This window comes from Suricata suricatta, chromosome 13 (genome assembly GCF_006229205.1).
Source record: "Suricata suricatta isolate VVHF042 chromosome 13, meerkat_22Aug2017_6uvM2_HiC, whole genome shotgun sequence".
In the NCBI taxonomy this organism is placed as follows: Eukaryota; Metazoa; Chordata; class Mammalia; order Carnivora; family Herpestidae; genus Suricata; species Suricata suricatta.
In genome coordinates, this window is record NC_043712.1 from 65,222,820 (window position 1) to 65,243,710 (window position 20,891).

Genomic DNA, 20,891 nt, shown 5'->3' on the forward strand with positions numbered 1-20,891 from the left:
GAGGAGGAAACAGGTGCACAAGAAACTGGTACATGCCCGAGGTCTCCAGCAGGTGATGGGCCTCCAGCACGATGCTCCCTCCCAGGGCCCGTCCTGGGGAGCCTGGCCCACTGCCCATGGGCACACACCAGTGTGGTCTCGGGGTTGGGGGGCGGGCAGCAGTGCCTATGTGGTCTTCTCCTTGGACAGCTTCGCGTTTTCAGGCCAAAACAACTTCCCATTGGCTGTGACGGTGTGGCCTGCTTCGGGTAAGGCACTGCTGGTGTGGAGGCTTATCTGCTTGTTTTCTTTGGCAGATTCTTGGCCAGCCTTTGAGATGATGGGACTGGGAAACGGGCGCCGGAGCATGAAGTCGCCACCCCTGGTGCTGGCCGCGCTGGTGGCCTGCATCATCGTCCTGGGCTTTAACTACTGGATCGCCAGCTCCCGCAGTGTGGATCTCCAGGTGCCCTGCTGGTTCCCATGGGGGTCCGAACGTATTGAGAGCTGCCCAGTGGTGGGGTCTGAGGGCTTTGCCATATATTGCCCCCTAAAGCCATGGTTTGTGCCCTCTGTACCCTGAGTTTGGGCCTCCATATGTCTGCACACCCAGCCCAGACCCGGACACCAGGGGTGCCCTGGGGTTGGGAAGGACCTCTTTGTGACTCAGGATTGCTGCCCAAGCATTCCTCTCTGCTTTGAGTCGAGCCACTGGGGCTGTTCTGGGAAGGCCATTTACTTGATTACACTGACTGCAGCCCGTCCGCTCCCCCAGTCCACGCTGGGTCTCAGCGGTGTTGGGGATGTATCTGTGTCATGGTGAGAAATGTGTGTGCAGAGGTGCCACTGCTGGCAACTTAAGGATCTGAATTTTAGCTTTCCTCCTTCTTGTCGGTCATCGTGGGTCAGGCAGGTGCTGAGCAGTGACAAACTCTGACCCTTCTTCCCCAGTAGGCCTCTGTCCTGGCCTCCCCACACCCCTCCCATCTTCAGCTGGCCCAGCCCACCTAGCAAAGAATCCTGCGAAGTCATCCCTACTGCCTGGTGTCTGATCAGGCACCTGCTCCCTCTTCCTTGAAGTCTGAGCCCTGGGCCTCCTGTTAGCAAGAAATCCCCCTGCCCTTCATGTTTCCTCTTAATACTCTCCCACCACCGACCCACACTCTGTTTGTTGGCTTAAACCCTTCGCTGTCTTGGATGTGTTCACAGTGGAGTGGGTTCTCTCCCCTACTGCACAGACAGGACGCCTGTTTCAGGAGTCCTGAAGGAAGTCTTCCTTGCCGTGTTAACAGGTGTCAGAGTTCTTTTTAACAGTGCTTTACACACGTTGTACACAAGCTCTAAGTTTGGGACTTCATTTTCCCCATTTCCCACGTGGGCAGACTGAGGCACAGAGAGGTAAAGTACAGGAGCAGTTTGGATTCCAGCCTAGTCTTTCCAGTGGCAGAGCTTGAGCCCTTAGCCATGAGACCCCATCCCCTCTGAGTGCCCTCATGCCTGCCTACCCTTGGGGGGGGGTGCTTTCATCTGATCTTCCACTAGCGCTGCTCTCTGGGCAGACGTGGGCTTGGTGTCCAGTGTAGAGGAACTGGATCCGTCTTCAGAGGTTTTGTCTGCCAAAGAGTTAAGTGCTCTGTCAGCAGGGGAGGGAAACGGAACTAAATATTTGAGCACCTGGTTGAGCATGAGGCGCTTCATGTACCTCCCTCATCCCAGCCTCCCAGAGTCCCTGGCAGGGGTGTGGTACTTCCTTGGAGGTCACGGTGGCCACGAGGAAGCCCAGAAGTGAATCCCTCTACTTACAACACTGTTTCTCTAGAAACCCCTGTCGTGGCTCTTGCACACTTCACTTCCAGTGTTGTTCTTAACAGACAGCACCCCTTAAAGCACATTTTTGGGAGGAGGTGGTTTATTCTCCAGGAAGAGAATTTGCAGAAATCCCATGTGGGCTTTGCAGAACACGCAGAGAAGGTCTGTGGCACCAGGCGTCTGCCCGGTTAGGAAGGGGGAGTGTCCGGCTGAGGAAGGGGACCCGGGAGGGAGGGCCCAGCAGGGCTGCCCGAGGGGCCCCGGAGCACCTGCCTGCCACGTGCCACTGGCTCTGGGTGCTGGCACCAGTGTCTGGGAGGGAGAAGTCCTCCAGGGACAGCGCAGGGTTCTCCCTCACGCATCCACGGTGTCCCTGTAGACGCGGATCCTGGAGCTGGAGGGCAGGGTCCGCAGGGCGGCCGCGGAGAGAGGCGCGGTGGAGCTGAAGAAGAACGAGTTCCAGGGGGAGCTGGAAAAGCAGCGGGAGCAGCTTGACCGGATCCAGTCCAGCCATGACTCGCAGCTGGAGAGCGTCAACAAGATATACCAGGATGAAAAGGTAAGACCCGCTTTGGTCTCCCCTCACTTCTGTTCCAGATGCCAGCTGAGACACCAGCACTTTGGTCTCGATGGGAGAATGAGTGACTGCATGAGAGTTTTTGTGATGATGTGCAATGGGCCACTTGATCATGGTGTGGCATGTTAACTTTTTCCTGTGCTGTACGTGGCGTCCTTGCCTTATTTATTTGAGGCGTGGAAGTTTGTGTCTCTTGATTGTCTTCCCCACTGTTACCCACCGTCTTCCCCTCTGGAAACCACCAAATTGTTCTCTAAGAATCTTTTTGTTTTTAGGTTCCGTAGGTAAGTGAAATCATAAAGCATATTTGCCTTTCTCTGGTTGACTTCATTTGGCATAATAGTCCATAATAGTCCACCTGTGTTACAAACGGCAGGACTTCATTCTTTTTTTATGAGTAATATTCCATTGTATATCTGTACCACGTCGTCGCTGTCCATCTGTCCACGGACACTGGGGTTGCTTTCATACCTCAGCTACTGTGAATAAATGCTGCAGTGAACATGGAGTATCTTTTTGAATCAGTATTTTTGTTCAGGTCAATCGCTGGATCACACGGTATTTCTGGTTTTAATTTTTCGAGGAGCCTCCTTATTGCTCTGCACGGCGGCTGCGCCAGGGTACATTCCCACCTGTAGTGAGGGAAGGTTTTTTCCCTCCACACGCCAGCACTTGTTGTTTCTTGTCTCTGACAGCCGTCTGACAGGTGTGAGGGGATATCTCCTTGTGGTCCTGGTTTAGAGAAATGCTCTTTTCACTTCGGAAATTCACAAATTTGTGTTTCTTCTCTGGAAATTGTTCTGTTTTCAGTGTTGTTGTGGTAAAGTGCTTCCTAATTGTTCTTCACTTTTCTTATAGGTGGGTGGTAGTATTTATGCTCCTTAATCCCCCCTGGAACTGATTAGAATAGGACCCGGACATCCCTCACGGTGTGTACACAGAACCCCGAAAGGCAGATTTCGGGGAGAAAGTAGAGTTCATTCTCCAGGAGTAGAGTGTGCAGAAACTCCATGTGGGCTTTACAGGATGTGCAGAGAAGGTCTCTGGCCCCCAGGCCCTGGTGGGTCAGGAAGGAAGGGTGTGGCAGGAACTGGGGAGAGTTGGGCTGGGAGGGGACCCGGGAGGGACCAGCAGGACTGGGCAGAGAGGGACTCCTCCTGACACCAGGGGGAGGGACCGTCTGGGCCAGTCGAGTGCTTCCTCAGCGCCCAGCCGGGGTCTAGAACCAGTTGTTCCCATGCGCAGGGAGAGAGGAAACATCAGGAGGTTGTGCCGTGTGTGTCTGCCTCTGTGGGCACTCCTGTGGGCACTCCTGTGGGCATGTCCATGGGTCATTACCTGAAACTTGAACTCTCCTCCTTTGGAAGATTGGTCTTTTACTGAGCCTCTGGCCTTTCTAGGTTTTCAGTTTTGAAGTTTTTCTTTCTGAAATGGTAGCGATGGAAGATAGGATGGGTGTGCGTCCGTGTGTGTGTGTGTGTGTGTGTGTGTGTGTGTGTGGTTGTTTGATTGTTGCTCTTAAGTGTCCTTGTTTTCATTTACTTATTTTTAATGTTTATTCTTTTTTTGAGAGAGAGGAAGAGAGAGACAGAGTGTGAGCAGGGGAGAGGCAGAGGGAGAAGTAGACACAGAACCCAAAGCAGCTCCAGACTCTGAGCTGTCAGTACAGAGCCTGATGTGGGGCTCGAACCCACAAACTGAGATCAAGACGTTGGCTAAACTATAATGCTTAAATGACTGAACCAACCAGGTGTCCCCTCCTCCACCTTTTTAATGTAAATATCTTTGTTTTCTTAACTCTGTCAGTCTATCAAGTGCTTTTGAAATTTTACTGGCCTATGAAATCCAAAATTCTGGGACTGATAATCTCGCTCTGTTCAGTGTCCTCCAAACTTCTGAGTATTTCTGTGTGTTGCATGAAAGTGTGTGTGCACGTTTTGGGAGGCGAGAAGGAAAAGAGGTTGCAGGTTAATTTCTGCTCGTGGGCACCTGCATGGCTGTGTGTACACACTAATTTGGCTCCAGACCCCTGTAAAATGGGTTGCAAACAACCGGGCTTCCTGTATAGCCTGGGCAGACTCCTCAGAGAATGTGCTGCATGAAACCCTTTGTTACAGAGAATTCTAGGTAATGCAGTCAGTGAAGCATCATCCCACAGGTGAGTTCTCGAGATGGAAATGCTGGTTCATTTCAGTATAAACTGATGTGGAGATAAGATCACAAACTTGGAATTCTTTGAAATATGATTGGGCCGCTATTCCCAGAAACGTCTCCCTGTACAGGAAGAAATGAGAGGGAACATTTTCTGGCCAGAAACCAGATGACTCTTTCACCTTGGTACTTTTTTTTTTTCTTAAATGTTTATTTTTGAGAGAGCACGAGCAAGGTAGGGGAAGAGAGAGAAGGAGTCTGAGAATCCGAAGTGGGCTCTGTCCTGAGAGCAGAGTCCTGTGCGGGGCTTGAACCCATGAACCACAAGATCATGACCTGAGCCACAGTCCAATGCTTAACCTACTGACCCACCCAGGTGCCCCTCACCTTAGTTCTTAATACTTCAGTTTTACAGCTTCTTTTTAAAGGGGGGCATAATGCAAGGTCTTAGCCGTCCTACCCCATGCCCAATTCAAGAATTGTTTGGGGGTTCACTGTGGGGGGAGGCTCTCATAGTGGCAATAAACAACTTAATGGTAGATGCTGAACATCAAGGAGTCTCAGTAAAGGAGGGTGAAACACACATTTGAAAGACAGCCAGTCACTGTGGAAGAATGAGTCCCTTTTCATTTGGAGTTTTTAACTTTTAGAACATGTGGTACAAAGTTTGGTTAATTTGGGGGGTGGGGGGTGTAGTGTCTTAGCTCCAGGAGGATCTAGGCTATCACCTGGTATAGCGGTAAAAGGCATCGGGTGAACAGTCAGATAGTTCTGGGTTCAAATCCTGTTTGCCTGAGCTCCATGATACTGGGCACATCACTTAGGTTCTCTGGGCCTGTGTTTTCACCTCTCAAGTCAGAATAACAGAATCCCCACTGTAGTGTGACCGTGAGGATTCAGTGAGATATTTATGAAAGGCTTAACACAGTGCTTGACATGGACCTGAAGCTCAAAGCCTGGTGGCTAGTGTTATTACGACCGGTCCCAGTGACCATGGCTAACGGTACTAGCACGGAAATGGGGGCAGCAGTAAATCCTGGCATCGGTGGTGGCGGTACTGTTCTCTGTGGTAAGGACTTTTTCCCCCCAAATTGAAACCATGAGACAAAATTGTCCTACCTCTAAGAAAGGATTAGAAAGATGCGAGGTGTCCATGAGAACTGAGAGTGACCCGTGCAGCTGGGCCACAGGGAGCCTGTGATAGTGACAGTCACCACACCAGCAGCGAGGGCTCACGTTCATGGAGTCTCTCTGCTTAGCCAGGGACCAGGGTAAGCATTCCACAGGGATTGTTCCCTGTGTGTGTCTCAACGGCCTCCTGAGATTGCCACTCAGGCTTACCGAATTCATAGCCATCCCTAGGATGAGGCCTAGGCCCTGGACAGCCCACAGGTGGGTCTCTCTCCGCTCTGTGCGGACACAGGGCCATGGGGGGGTGCTCTCCAGAGTTCTCCATCCCCTAACTAACACGTGGTGGGCCTGCAGGAAACCAGGCTGGCCCAAGCCCATAGTTGTTGAAGCTACGTGACGGGACCCTGTATGTATCTCTATGCTTCACAAGACCCCGCTATTCCAGCCAGCTCTCTTTTGGCCCTAATTCCAAATTCTCTGCCAAAAACATCTGATTCTTTTAAATATGGCCAGGAAGTTCCCAGAGAAGTAGGGATAGTCCGTCACCCCGGTATGTTATCTCTGGTTTTTTTGTTTTTTTTTAAATTTTACATTAGGAGGGTAGCACTTGTTTGAATTGGAATAAGACTCTTTCTCAGAATGAGAGTCATCTGGTGGTCTGATAGATCTCCTGGTACATATGGCTGTTGACCACCTAAAATGTGGTTAGTGGGTCCGAGGAACTGAAGTTTGAATTTTATTTCGTTTTAGCTACATTTAGATAGCCAAATATGGGACGGCACAGGTGTAAATGATAACAAAAAGGCTGGGTTTGGTTGCTGATGAATAGTCCTGTTCTGCAGGCATGCAGTTGGGCTAATGACGCTTGGTCTCCTTTGCTTCTCTGGTGTTTTTGTCCTTTTCACTGTTTGGTTCAGAATTGGGCCTTGGGAGGGGTGCCTGGGTGGCTCAGTCAGTTAAGCATCTGACTCCAGCTCAGGCTGTGATCTCAGTTTGTGGGTTCAAGCCCTGCATCGGGCTCTGTGCTGACAGCTCAGAGCCTGGAGCCAGCTTCAGATTGTGTCTCCCCTCCTCTCTCGTAGCCTCCCCCCCCATGCTCTTTCTCTCTCTCTCTCAAAAACAAAATAAGCATTAAAAAAAACAAAGGATTGGGCCTTGGGAGGTGACATCACCTTGTGGTCGGGCGACTGGTGTCCCTGTGAATGAGTCTGTTGCTCACCAGTGTCAGTGATGACGAATTATCAGTTGAGCTTACCAAGTTGGCACCTAGGAACTTTCATTATGGAAGTTGTTTTCCGGAAACGAAGCCTTGCCAGGTGGCACGTCACAATCACCTGGGAGCTTATGCAAGCAAATAACAGGTTTTTAAAAACACACTGGATCAAACTCTTTGGATGTTGGGCCTCAGAGAAAATTGAATTTTTTTCAGAAGGTGATGCACACACGTGTGCATGTGCACAGTTGTTTCTAAGTGCTCAATCCTTGCGATGCAGGTAGCTCATCTGGAGACCAGAGATGGAGACCCTGGACATTTTACAGCATTGCATTTTTAAAAATACAGTAGTCTTATCAGGATTTTTATGTTAATTTCCTTGACCCTTCCTCAATGAAATGATTTTTAGTAGAGGGCATTAAGTTGTGGGCATTCTGATTAAAAGATATAATCTTTTTTTTTTTGTAGGTTTATTTCTTTATTTTGAGGGAGAGAGTGAGCGGGGGTGGGGGGGGACATAGACAGAATCCCAAGCAGGCTCCATGCTGGAGTGCTGAGCCCAACGCGGGGCTCCATCTCATGAAGTGTGAGATCATGACCTAGGCCAAGATCAAGAGTTGGACGCCCAACTGTCTGAGCCATGCAGGCTCCCTGAGAAATACAATTCTTTTAGAATAATCGAGCAGTGTTGTTATGATGTAATTGATGTTAACACTTTTTTCCCTAAGATATTTCCTACATCTTTAGCCACGTTTACTGGAATCCTGGAAATTTTTTAGGATGTGTGCCAAGTTGGAAACTTACTGCTCACTACTTTTCCCCCAAGGTTGCCAGCTCCCCGAGGTGCGAGTATGGGTATGTGTGCAAGGCCTCCGTACTGAGACCAGCTTGCCAGGACCCCCCTTCCCATGTCCACCAGCACAGGTGGCCCGTATGAAACCTCACTGAGCTCTGGGTAGCAGCGCTGTGGTGCCGTACTAACGCCTGGAACAGTTTTATTCTGAAAGCAGGGAATGCAGAGAAGTCAGAGGAATAATCAGCTTATGCCTATGTGCGCCTCCCCCAGAACTTACTTAAAGTCAGCCGGCTCAGAGCCTGGAGCCTGCTTCAGATGCTGTGTCTCCCTCTCTTTCTGACCCTCCCCTGCTTGCACTGTTTTTCTCTATCTCTCAAAAAACAAACAAAAGACCTTAAAAAAAAAAAAAAAAGAGCAGGAGAGAGCACGGGCAAGGGAGGGGCAGAAAGAGAGAGAGAGACTATCCCAAGCAGGCTCCACTCTTAGCACAGAGCCCTACATGGGGCTCGACCTCACAAACCGTGGGATCATGACCTGAACCAAAAATCAAGAGTCAGACACTTAACTGAGCTACCCAGGGACCCTCCTACACTGATTTTTTAAAAATTTGAACTAAAGCTTCTGATTTAAAAAAAAATTTTTAATGTTTATTTTTGAGAGAGAGAGAACCGGGGGCTTCCGGGGACTGCTGCAGAGCACGTTCACCCCAGACAGACGGCTTAGAACAAGACGGATTTATCCTTTCCCGGTTCTGGAGGCTGGGAGCCCCACGGCAAGGTGTTAGCAGGGCTGTGACCCCTCCTTGACCGCTTCTGGCCCCAGCTGTGTGCTGGCCCCAGTCTCTGCCTCCATCCTCACCTGGCCATCTTCCCTCTGTGTCTCTCTAACTTTGCCTCTCATCTCGAGTCCTGCTCATGCCTTCATTTTACCTTCATTCTATCTGCATAGACCCTGTTTCTAAATAAGGTGATTCTCAGATTCTGGGTAGACATGAATTTTGAGGGTACACTGTCCAACCTGCTACAGCAGCCTTGTGTTGGCTGCTTCAGAAGTCAGCAGGGTCACTGCCTTGGCATTCCTAGGACCATGTCACTAAGGCCAGCCCAATTTGAAAAGCGTGGGAATTAGGCTCCACCTGTGGGAATAGTGTCAAAGATCTTGGGGTCACGTTTTTATGCTGCCACATTTTTGGTCAAATACTTTTGTTTTTTTACAGGTGAATATATTTTTACATATCACACAGTTTTTTTTTTTTAATGTTTATTTATTTTGAGAGGGAGAGGGAGAATCCCAAGCAGGCTCTGCACAGAGCCTGATGCATGACTTGAACTCACAAACTGTGAGATTGAACTGAGCTGAAATCAAGAGTTGATGCTTAACTAGCTGAGCCACCTAGGCGCTCTTCAAACAGGTTAGGCTTTTTTTTTTTAATGTTTATTTATTTTTGAGATAGATGCATAGAAAGAGAGTGTGAATGTGGGAGGGGCAGAGAGAGAGGGAGACATTGAATCGGAAACAGGCTCCAGGCTTCAAGCTGTCAGCCCGATGTGAGGCTCAAACTCACGAACCATGAGATCTTGACCTGAGCTGAAGTCGGATGCTTAACCGACTGAGCCCCCCAGGCGGCCCTCACACACAGGTTATTTAAGGAGCCTAAGTAGAAACAGATCCTCAGACATTAATTAGTTTTTGCCAAAAGCTAATGGACGTTCACTTACAAAGATCTCTGCGCCATCTCTGCTAACGATGGCACAGACTGGTTTAGCTCAGTCTTTTATTTTGTGTTCAGGAGGCTGATGGATGTCTTCGGGTCTGAGGACCCGGGTCTCTGGTGCCCCCCACACCCAACTAGTTGCTGCCCCACAGCCATGAGGTGGCCCTAAAGGCACACGAGGGGTAGATTACGCTTAGTCTCTGAACTGCTTGGAGGAGTCTCACCGTACCCGAATTACTCAGTAGCATTGGGCCAGGGGATGTGGGGCTTCCTGCTACTGAGTCAGAAATAGTGTCCTTTTCCATAGTTGTGTTTGTGACATCCTTGCTGAGCTTGTTTCTTGAAGCCATTTTGACTTTTTACTTATTTGTCAAAATATATAAATTAACACTGCTGTGTCAGAAGAGCATCATTTGAGTAACATTTCACTTGAAGTGGACGTACGGTGCCTGCATCATTCTTGAAGGGAGGCAGCTGACCTGGAAAACTGCAGGAGTGCTAAATGAGGCCCGGAAGAGGGGATGTGGGCAATGTGTTAACTGTCGTGTGTCCAGAAAGAGAAAAGCTTGCAGAGATGGCTGGGAAGCTGGAGGGATAGCTCACCTCACATTTGTCACCCACCTGTGTGACCTGTGCATGCACTGAGGTGGCCTCAGTGAGCTTCCCCAGTGAGCTTTCACTCCTCTCTTGCACAGTAAGGGGGCTGGAGAAGGCTTTAGAAAGCATTACTTGAGGGATGTGTGTGGTCTGAAAATAACACTCTTTTGCACAGTAATGGGGGCAGGAGAAGGCTTCAGAAAGCGTTACTTGAGGGGTGTGTGTGGTCTGAAAATATCCTGCCTTTCAGAGGGCTCTGCTGTTGTAAGGGATCAATTAGTAGGAGCTTCTGTGGTCTGTGGGGCAGTGAAAACCGGGTGGGCCTCGGTGGTTTGGCTCATGGGTTCTTGTGTGGTATTTGAACTTGGGGCTGAAGCCACTCCCCTTTACTGTAGCTGAGTTTGGTTCTAAGTGACTTTCTAAAGAGGAAGTGACTAATGTGAAGAAGTCTGGTCGTTTGTCCTGCTTTCGGGTTTTCAGAGTACTTTCACACACATGCACACCCTTCATTGCTGGTGGTGCCCATCCTTAGCTCCGAGCCACAGGTGTGGACTGGGCACCCGAGAGGTCATGTGCTGGCTCCTGGGCCTGCAGAGTGGCCTAGGGACTGGGCCCCGGCCGCTGGGGCTGTCTGTCACCTGGGCTTCACCCTGCTGAGCTGTCTTACAGCATTCAGCGTTCCAGTTTCTTCTCTCCGGGCTGGCTTTTCTCGTGCTCCTGAGAGCACAGTGATTTTCTTCCAGAGAGGTGGTTTTCTTGGGGGGCCAGGGTGGACTTAAACAGATAAAAATAGTTTCTTTGATTTTTATCCCCTTCTATCGCTGTGATTGATGAAAGAATCAAGTGTTCCTAGAATAGCTTTCCTGTTTTTAATCGCCTCTGATTTCCCATATCTGCCTTCTGTCTATCCATTCAGTATTTACTCCGCCAGGCGCTGGGCATGTGCCCACTGGTGGAGTCGGCAGTGTCCGTTGTCTGCCCGTTGAGTCATGGGAACAGATGAGTACATTGGTCTGTCAGGGCCAGTTGCAGACAGAGAAACCATTCTAGCTGTTTTAAGCAGAGAGAGTTCAGCTTAGGGAAGTAGGTGCCTACAGAAGAGAGAGAAGGGTCTGAAGGAGCATCTCGTCCCAGGGGGGCCTTCCAGGTGGCTGGACCAGGAGGCTGTCACTGCGGCCTTAGCTCAGAGCCAGGACACCCTGCTTCTTGCTCCGTTCTGTACTTGCAGTCCCCCAAACTGCGCAGCATTTCAATTTCAGGTGAATGCATCCAGTTGGAATCTAAATCCCATAGGGAATGAGTCTGGGAAATGTACTTTAGCGTTAGAGCCTTGGCTGTTCAGGAAGGCACAGTACAAATTGTGTGCCACAGATATGGAGAAGCCAGTCTGCCGCCGCCTCCAGGCAGGCAGGGCAGGGTGTCCCCATTCTGCACTGCATGAGCTGGGGAAGAGTCCCTTCCTGTCTCACATGGAGTGCCTGTGACTGTCCCTCACAGGGTGTGGGGAGGTGGGAGCAGCCCCTGGCGGCTGAGCACGGGGAGGGGGAGGCAGCATTGGGCAGATAGAGCAAAGACATCCCTTTAAGAAGGATCTTTTAACCACTCAGGAGCTTGGACTTGAGTTTGAGGATGGGAACCATCACATGGGTTGAGCTGTTGGTAGAACAAAGCTGCCAGCTCTCTGGGGGTTTGAAAGGCAGGCCTGAGGCCTGGGGGGCCTGTTTGGAGCAGAGAGCAGGGCAGGGAGGAGGCAGAATGGAGGTGAGCAGCACAGGGAGGTGTCCACAGGCCCCGAGACAGGAGGGATGTGGGACGGCCTGTGCAGCAGCAGCAGGAACACTGGGGAAGGAAGTCCATCGGAAATCTCTCTCCTGGAAAAGTCTGCTCGGACTATAAATTCTCTGGTTTGCTGGCCTTCAGACAGCTTCGTAATTAAACTTGAGAAATTTATCTCCCACGCTAAAAAAGTGTGTGTTAGGAGACACTGCAGAATATGTGACCCTCCCACTGACTCCCTTTTCTGCACTGTCCCTGCACTGCAGGGGTGTCCCCTCCCTCCCTCCCTCCTGCCCCCGAGGGAAGGGGCCTGGGACTGATTCCAGCCAAAGGCGCAGTGCGGACTTGCAGGGAGGAGGACTGGCAGTGAGCAGGTGCGTTTTCTGTGCGTTGCTCTCCTGTGTCTGCAGAGGTGCTGCTGCGGACTTGGCTTCTCCCCTGAAGGAGCATCTCTGGCCTCCTTGCTGTGCCAGGTGTCGGGGGTGGCTGGCTTCTGTCTGTCTGGAGACTCAGCACCGCTAGACCCTGTGTTCGCCTCTGAACTTCTTAACCCTGCACTGCAGGACAAGCGTTTGCTGTGAAATACATAAAGGACATCTGATGTACCTGTCTCTTCGTGTATTTTCTCTTCGGCCTGACAAGTGGGGCTCTGGGGTTATTCGTGCTTTTATTCCTGCTTAGGAACAGTGAGTGGGTTCTGTGACCCCATACGCATCCTTTTTTTCCTTTCTCTCTAGTCCCCCAGTGTCTGTTTGCACCTCTTTGCAAAAAGTCTGAACTTACAAAGTTGTGGCCTTTCCCACAGGTGAGGGTGGAGAAGTGTGCAGATTCCCATTTGGGAACAAAAGGACCAGTGCCCGCAGGGGTTTGGTCTACACCAATGCCTGGGCCGAGGGCTTCTGCGGCCCCACTGGGCCGGTGGGGGCGGTTCTGTGGTTGGTTGAAGAACCAGGGGAATGTTCCAGATCGCTGGTGCTGTCTATGCCACCCCGAGTGCATGTTCTCCTCTGAACACAGAGATGGAGATCTTCAGGCCTGCCCCCCACCCCCACGCCAGTGTGGGGCACTCTTCTACCAGCCCGGCTTCCGAGCTGTGTCCGGAAGGGAAAGCGGGAGGAGCTGAGGGCTGGGGATGAGGAGTGCAAGATGAATGGGAGCCGCTCCAGGGTGAAGGGACCCAGGGTCTCTGGCAGCAGGCAGTCGCTGACAGAAAGATCCAGGGTTCGTGGACTTAGCCTTAGTCAGTTGCTGGAGAAGCATTAAGGAACTTTCTGGAGTTCCCAGGGCGAGTCCTGTTCAGGTCGCCCTGGGAATTCTCTTTGACCTTGATTACTGCAGCCCATGCATGTGTGCTTTGACCTAAAAGGCAGTGTGACGGGGGTGCTGAGGGTGGGGGGGCCGTCTCCTCAGTGGACCCCACCCCCTCCTCCCTCTCTCCAGCAGTGTGCCCCTTCCTGGGGTGGGGGTAGGCCACTCTCTGTCCAAAGCCCCTCTCCTTGCCGTGGGGCTTGTCACCACACTGGACAGTGGACCTAGCTCTGCAGAGCTGGGAGCACCTGGTGACCTGCCTGGGTAATCCCCTGGCCCTCCCAGCCAGCTGGGATGGGGGATGATGTGCTTCCCCAGACAGAGGACAGACAGCCGTTCTGGGTGCAGACAGCAGCTGTGCCCTGCGCATAACTGGGTATTTTCCCGGATGGGTGTTTCTCTTTTCCAAGCTTTGCATAGAGTTGTACTAAGTTCCCTCACGACCTTTTCTCACAACTCTGTGGCTTGAGCTCATTCTCCTGCCCACTCACCTTCCTGTCCCCCGGCGGCCCCCTCGCCTCCGCTGGGCCCTGGAATGTGCACCTCACCCCCGTCTCCTGTTCGCCCCTTGCCTGCTCCTGCCCTCTGGCATCCATGCCCTCACATGCTCACTCCTGCCTCGTGCTATTCCTGGGGGTTTGCTCTTGTTTTTTATTGTGCTAAAATGCACAAGATAAAACGACCATTTTAACCATATTTAAATCGTGCAGTGACATTAGTCACACTCCCACTGCTGCGTACCCGTCACACCCTCCACCTCCAGAGTCTTCTCATGGTCCCCAGTGAAGCGCTGTCTTCACTAAGCACCCGTTCCCTCCCCCTCCCGAGTCCTGGGCTGTACCTCCTGAGTCTGACTGCCCTGTGCATTTCACGCAAGTGGGACTCTGTGATGTTTGTCCCTTTTGTGTTGGCCTCATTTCACTCAGCAGAATGTCTGATGTTCTCCGTCTCGGTCTGTCCTCCTCTGCTCATGCACGCACGGACACTCGCTCTTGTGCCCCTGCCACCTGCCGGATGCGGAATGAGGTGGAGCTATAAGTTCCTGTACTTTCTGAGGTGCTGGGTCTCTAACTCCCAAGAGAAGGTCTTGCACGTACCGCTTAGACCCAGCCTCTCTGAGGGCCTTCTCTGTGGGCTGGGACTCAGCCTTGCTTTGCTGTGTCACATGCCCCTGCACCCCCCTTCTCTGACATTTGCAGAAGGCCTGTCTGGGGAGCCAGGTAGCGGTGTGGATGGTCCACGCTGGCACCTCCGGGCCGTGGCTCGTGCTGGACACCTGATGCACACGACGGGCAGATGTGCTGAGTTCTGGAACTCTTCTTGTGGCCCCTTGGCCAGAGGGCGGCGTGCTTCCCAGAGGCCTGTCCCCCCAGTATGTGGCCCATGGGGACCGTGGGTGTGAAGTGGCGGGGGGGCGGGTCATACTTTGCATGTGATGTGAGCGGTGCTGGTGCAAGAGTATAATCCTAGCAGTCACCATAAATATATAATTGGCACTTCTCTGCCATTGGACTCCCTCTCTGCCCTCCCTCTTTTCTTTTTAAAAATGTTTAATTTCATTAGTTTTAAAATTTTATTTGAGAGAGAGAACAAGGGACGGACAGACAGTAAGAGAGAATCCCAAGCAGGCTCCATGCTCAGCCTGATGCGTGGCTAAACCAAGACCCTGGGGCCATGACCTGAGCCCAAATCAAGGGTCAGTTGCTTAAACGACTGTGCCATCCAGGCGCCCCTCAAGGCAGATTATTTTAATAAGCCAAACAAATACAGACGGCAGAGGTCACCTTTTCTCATTTATTACGTGATCTGCATCACGCTTGCAGTGAGCGTTCCAGAAGCTAGGATTCTAAATAGCTAGTCATTCACGTCTTCCGGAGCTTTTAGAGGGATAGCATTTATTGTCAAATTAGTACTTGAAAATTTACTATGAAACATTGAGCTTATTTTTCTAGGATTCTAATGTACAAATAATTTGATCACATACACTCACTTCCCAGAATAGAATGGTTATGATTAACTTGTATGTGGGTGATTCATCTGAAGGTCCTCTGAGTTCAGTTTCCAGTTACATTCTGGTGGCACTTCCTGCCTCCTCTTCTGCTGCTGAGTGTCCCAGGGGACAGCCCCCCCCCCTGCACGCATGCGCGCGCGCACATATACACACACGCATGCACACGCACGCACACACTGCGCACTGCAGGAAGCCACTCCACCAAAATGGGAAAAACTATTGGGCTGTTTGGAGTCGCATATGTAATTCGTTTAAAAATAATATTATTTAACACAGGTTTTTTTCTTTATATTGAATCTCCAAAAAGCTAGAAGCATTTTCATTGTTTCCTGAAAATGATTTAAGGAGATTTTCAATAAATGTAAAGCTGCACATAAAATATCTTGATGTTTTATGATCCTTTGCTCATTTACTTGGGCAGAGTCAGTACTTTTCCATGCATCAGTAAGCAGGTGGGCCAAGGGAACGAAAATATCTTTTCTTTGGAAGAAGAGAGTCACATGGGACACAGAGATCTCAGGTAATTCGAATCACAGCAGTCCCTAAACCTTCCTCACCCCTCAGGTAGTTGCAGACTCCAGTGTGAGTTTCTTAGAGTAGGCCTCAGGGGAGTGGGCGAAGGAGCGAGTGAAAATGCCAGAATTTTTATTGAAATGGTTTAGCCAGGAGAAATCTGCTTTTGAAGATCATCAGAGAGCAGTCTCTTAAGTGCCCCTTTCCTTCCTGTTCTTGTTTTTTTTTTTTTATGTTTAGTTTTGAGGGAGAGCAAGCGAGCAGGGGAAGAGCAGCGAGAGAGGGAGACACAGAATCTGTAGCAGGCTCTAAGCTGTCCACACAGAGCCCGACGTGGGGCTTGAACCCACAAACTGGGAGATCATAACCTGAGCCGAAATCAGATGCTTAACTGACTGAGCCACCCAGGGCCCCACTTTCTCTGTTTTGTGTCAGCACTGCTGTTTGGAGGGAAGGTGGTCTCCATACCTGTGCCAGGTGGGAAGGTCAAGTGTACAGGTCCACTGTTGTGCAGCTGAGCTCTCACCCTCCCCTTGGAGGGACTCCGGACCCACTGATTGCTGATGCCTTCCCCCCCCCCCGCCCGCCGGCCCTAGGATACCGTCCTCCTTTCTGATCCTGTGACTGCTCTGGACACGGCACATGAATGGAATCCAACCATATCTGTCCTTTTGCGACTAGCTGATTTTGCTTTGCATGATGTCCTCTAGGCTCTCCCATGTTGTGACAGCATATGACAGTCCTTTTTTGTTCCCCCAAGGCTGCATGATATTCCATTGGATGTAGATCCCAATGTTCTGTGTCCAGCCTCTAGAGTATGGCTCGCTTCTAGCTCTTGGTGGTTGTAAACGGCGCTGCTATGAACATGGGGATACGGGTATCTCTTCAGGACTCTGCTCCGAGTTGTTTGGCTATGGATTTAGAAGTGGGACTGCAGCACTGATCTGTGTTCATCTTTTGTGCCTGCAGCTGAACTTGAGCAAGGCTTTCCTGAGCTGTGCAAATCTGACTCCCTGCTGTGGGAGCCTCCCTCCCACCGCCAACTTGCCACTCAGGGTTCTTGCCTCTCCCCCACCTGCCAGAGTGTCTGCAAACGCCCTTCGGGGTGGTTCTCCCAGAGAGATTGATTGTCCAGATTCCATCACTGTGACTTCCTTCCTGTTGTGCCAGGAAATGTTCTGTGTCCTCAGAGCTCCCAAAATAAACATGATTCTTTTGGCCCCATTTCGTTTCTGGGAGCACACGCCTGTACTCCAGAAAGCCCTGTCCAAGCCAAAGAAGGAGTAAGGGCTGGACAGAGGTCCGGGAGGAGGACAGAGGCAGGAGGTGGCATGGTTGTCATCGTCCACCAGGAAGCAGGAACGGGGCAGACGTGTGTCTCCAAGATATGGGCAGTCTATCCAGTGTGCGTGTGGGATTTTGCAGACTTCATTAATTATGATGAGGTAGGAAACCTTCACACGACGGTCTGGGGTACAGCTGTGTGTGTGCAAAACAACACCGACCTGTGTGATGCGCTCTACCATTTAGTATTCTAGTCCTCTCTCTTTCAGGTTTTCTGTTGCTTTGAGCACTGGTACAGCCGACGAGCCTGGTATCCTGCCTGGGGTTTTTTAGACCCCAATTTGGCAAGCAGTGACCACCAGCATGCTTTCTGGATCAGGCCTGCCGGGGCATGGGTTTAGGCTTTGCCTATCTGCCTTGAAGAAAGCCTCATGGCCTTGAGTCTCTTACCAGTCTGTGCCTCAGTTTTCTGTCCTTTAAAATGGGATACTCTGCTGGCCACCCCTTAGAACCTGGCATGGAGAGGAAGCGAGCAAGCAGACAGGAGCGCTCAGAAGGGGGCCTGGTGAAAGTGGTCAGCTGCGCTCCCTCGGGGCGGCTCGTTAGGTTACACTCCTCACTCCTTCCCTCTCCTGAGCAGGAGTTCTTCCTCCTCTTGTTTTCAGCCTCCCCAGTTTGCTGTAACCTCCTGTGAACCTTCTGTCCCGCCCACCCCCCACCCCATCCTCTCCTCTGCTGGCCCGGGGTATGGTCTGACCTGTGGCTGCACCTGGGCTCCCCCAGAGAAAGTCCAGAGTTCGTGGAGGGGAGCGCGTCCTGGGGGCCGAGTAGAGTGGGAGGATCCACTCAACCCTAGCTCTGGTTACAGGCTGCTGTTCAGAAAGCAAACCTCCCAGCAGGTGAGCAGCGTCTGAGTGCCTATCCAGAGAGCCGTGCTGGGTCCCTCCCAGCATCTGCTGGGGTTTGGGGGTGGGGATGGAGGGTCACTGCTTCCTTTTTTCCAGTAGGGACATCTTATCAAGGCTCTTTTAAGTTGTTAGGACGTGGCTGTTTCATTTTGTGTTTATCTTCCTTGCAGGCAGTTTTAGTGAATAATATCACCACAGGTGAGAAGCTCATCAGAACCCTGCAAGGTGAGTTCTAATCCCCTCCTTTACACCAGATATTAGATCTTTTAGGAAAAGCCCACTTTTCTTCTTGTTCCTCTGTAGCGGCTCCCATTCTCATTTAATGATGGGTAGGATCATAAGTAATCTAGTTTTGTTTTGTTTTGTTAAATGTTTCTTTTGAGAGCAAGAGCGAGCGTCAAACGTTGGGGAGGGACAGAATGGGAGGGGGACAGAGCATCCAAAGCAGGCTCTGAGCTGACAGCAGAGAGCCCAACCTGGGGTTCAGACTCGTGGACTGTGAGATCATGACCTGAGCCAAAGTCAGACGTTTCATTGACTGAGCCACCCAGGCACCCCAAATTGAGTAATCTTTGGTGTACTCTTTTTGCTAAACTACAGTTCCTTAAAGAGCTTTTCCTTTTAAAAATGTTGAACGCATTGCAAGGTGTTATTGTTGTAGGATTTTTTTTTCCTCAGTGCCCAGAGTTCTTTGTCTTCCCACTTCGAAGAATGAAGAGGTGGACACAAAATAAAATGAAAAGCAGGCACAGTTTATTAGAGTCTAAGATTAGAAAGTAGGAGTAGTAGGAGAGCTGTCTTCACAGAGAGGGGACATTCGAAAGTGAATGCCCCAGGAGTATAGGCGAGGGTCCTTGTTTTAGAAGGTCCTGGTCAGCCCTGCCCTCCCCTCCCTTCCCCCTTGCTCCTTCTCAGGTCCTACCCTTACTGGCGGGGTAGCTCTGGGGCTGGTCCATTGCTGACTGGTTGGTTTCCATTGTATGAGGGCTGTTCCTTGTGGCTCATATGTCTTATGGTCTACTTGTTTTTAGTTAGGTCTTTTAGTAAAATTCCTGAGGGGAACCTGTGGGGCAGTAGAGGGCGCTTATGCCCGAGGGGCTTTGCTGTGGTCACATACTCCCAGTTTTGTTCCAAAATACGGTCTTTTTCCCACCCATGGACCTCAGGTCCTAACTTTTCCCTCTCTGCTTACTACATCCTATCTATTCCTAGCATATTAAGTCCTGAAGAATTCAGATTCTCACTTTTCGATAGGTTAAGAAGTATGTAGAACAGATCACCTTTCATTTATATGTGATGTATATAACATATGCTATATAGAGGATTTCTTTTTGTAGGGCCGCCCGCAATTCAGAGTTTCTTTATGAAGATTGTAAAAATTATCCAGCCTGACTTAATTCCATTTCTTTGCTGCCCCGGTTTTCCTGGGTCTCCATCAGGCCCGACGAAGGCGCAGTAGTGGGGTGAGCCCTCTGTTCTCGGCTCCCCATTCTGTTGGAGGGCTCGCCGGCCCGCGTGGCCCTGGAGCCTGGGGAAGTCACGGAGCACTGGTCCCCCGAGAGGGCCGGCGTTTGCAGGGGGTAGAAGACTACTCCCAGCCCCCTGAGCCTTGGTTCCACCTCTGGGACATGAAGATTCATCTGGAACCACAGTATCCGGAGTGGTGGCCATGAGCCGAGTGGCCAGCGAACACTTGAAATGTGGCTCGTGGGAAGGAACTGGAGTTGACGTTTTTGTTTAATTTTCAATAATTTAAGTTTAAAACTGAAACTTGACTCCATTATTGGGAACATTAAGTGTTTTGGGGCAGCCTGGGTATCTATCAGGCTACTTTTTAAGGGTAAATTTTGTGAAGGCTAACTTCACATCAAGAATTCCCAGTGTGGATTTAACATCTGCATGGAGACGTGCTGTCATTGTCCATACCAGACTTCAAAGACATAGCGTGAAAGAATATAAAATATTCATAGTTTTTTATATTCATTCTGTGTTGGCATGATAGTGTTGCGTAGCTGTCGAGTTAAATCAGGTGTTTTATTAAAGTTAATACTGCACCTGGTTTAGTTCTTAAAAATGTGGTTTACTGACATGGCTTGCATTGTAGTTCTGTTGCACAGGGCTGGTTTAGAATTCTAGTTTTGACTCTGGTTCTAAGGATGTGAGTAGGAGAGACGCAGGGTCACACGGAGTTCAGTGGGTCACTTGACTGCCAGGGCCTTTGCAGAGTTTCCTTGTCTTGTCTGACTTTTCGAGATTTATCCGTGTTGTGGATGTCAGTATTTTTGTTCCTTCTGTTGCCTAGCAGTGTTCCCTTGCCCATATTCGGTTTGATTATGGAATTTTAAGAAATGTTTTGTTTATTCTTAGAGACAGAGCATGAGTGGGTGAGGGGCAGAGCAAGAGAGGGTCACAGAATCCAAAGCAGGCTGTCAGCACAGAGCCTGATGTGGGCTCACAAGCTCTGAGTTCATGACCTGAGCGGACGTTGGAAGCTTAAACTGACTGAGCCACCCAGGTGCCCTGGGAATTTTCTTTTAAGTGAGGTTTATTAAGGTGTGATTTACTCAGTAAAGTGTACCCTTTGAAGGGTTCTTTGTGTCCCCTGGACCGCCACAGTTGAGACCATGCCTTGTCCCTCCAGGAGGTGCCCCCCAACTCTTTGTAGTCAGTCCCCTGCCTCAGCCTCAGGCATCCACCGAGTGGTTCCACATCCCTACAGCATTACGTCTCTGAGCACGTCCCAGAACTGCTGGCGAGACAATCCTTGCTGTGTGTTTCGGCATGTCACGGAATCCCTCACTTTTATTTAGTTTTCTGCTCCCCCCCGGAGAGCCCTGCAGATACCAGATTATGAGGACACTTCCAGGATGCGGGTGTCTGTGCAGGACTGTGTCCCAGGCCCCGATGGTGGCCATCGGCCACTCTGCTGTCACCTCTGTTGGCAGCTTCTCTTTCCTGCCCAGCCTGGCCCTTTGTCAGCTGCTGCTTTTTTTCCTGCAAGGCTTTTAGGAGCTGAAGGTCAGGGCAGCGGGGATGGGTTGGTGCATTTCCTGGGGGAAAGCTGCCGTGTCCCAGATGGGGTCTGGGTGGCTAGAGGAGCGCGGGCCTCAGAGGGGCCGCTGGC

General features: G+C 50.7%; 1 protein-coding gene across 1 annotated transcript in view; it reads left to right on the forward strand.

The window, feature by feature from the left end:
- The first annotated feature begins 296 nt into the window (after window positions 1-296).
- GOLM1 (golgi membrane protein 1) overlaps window positions 297-20,891 on the forward strand; it is a 41,866-nt gene continuing 21,271 nt past the window's right edge. Inside the window, exons 1-4 of the mRNA XM_029919674.1 lie at window positions 297-445; window positions 2,168-2,347; window positions 17,938-17,992; window positions 19,268-19,418. Coding sequence (XP_029775534.1) covers window positions 317-445; window positions 2,168-2,347; window positions 17,938-17,992; window positions 19,268-19,418 — 515 coding nt within the window. The 5' untranslated portion in view covers window positions 297-316. The remainder of the gene's footprint in view (window positions 446-2,167; window positions 2,348-17,937; window positions 17,993-19,267; window positions 19,419-20,891) is intronic.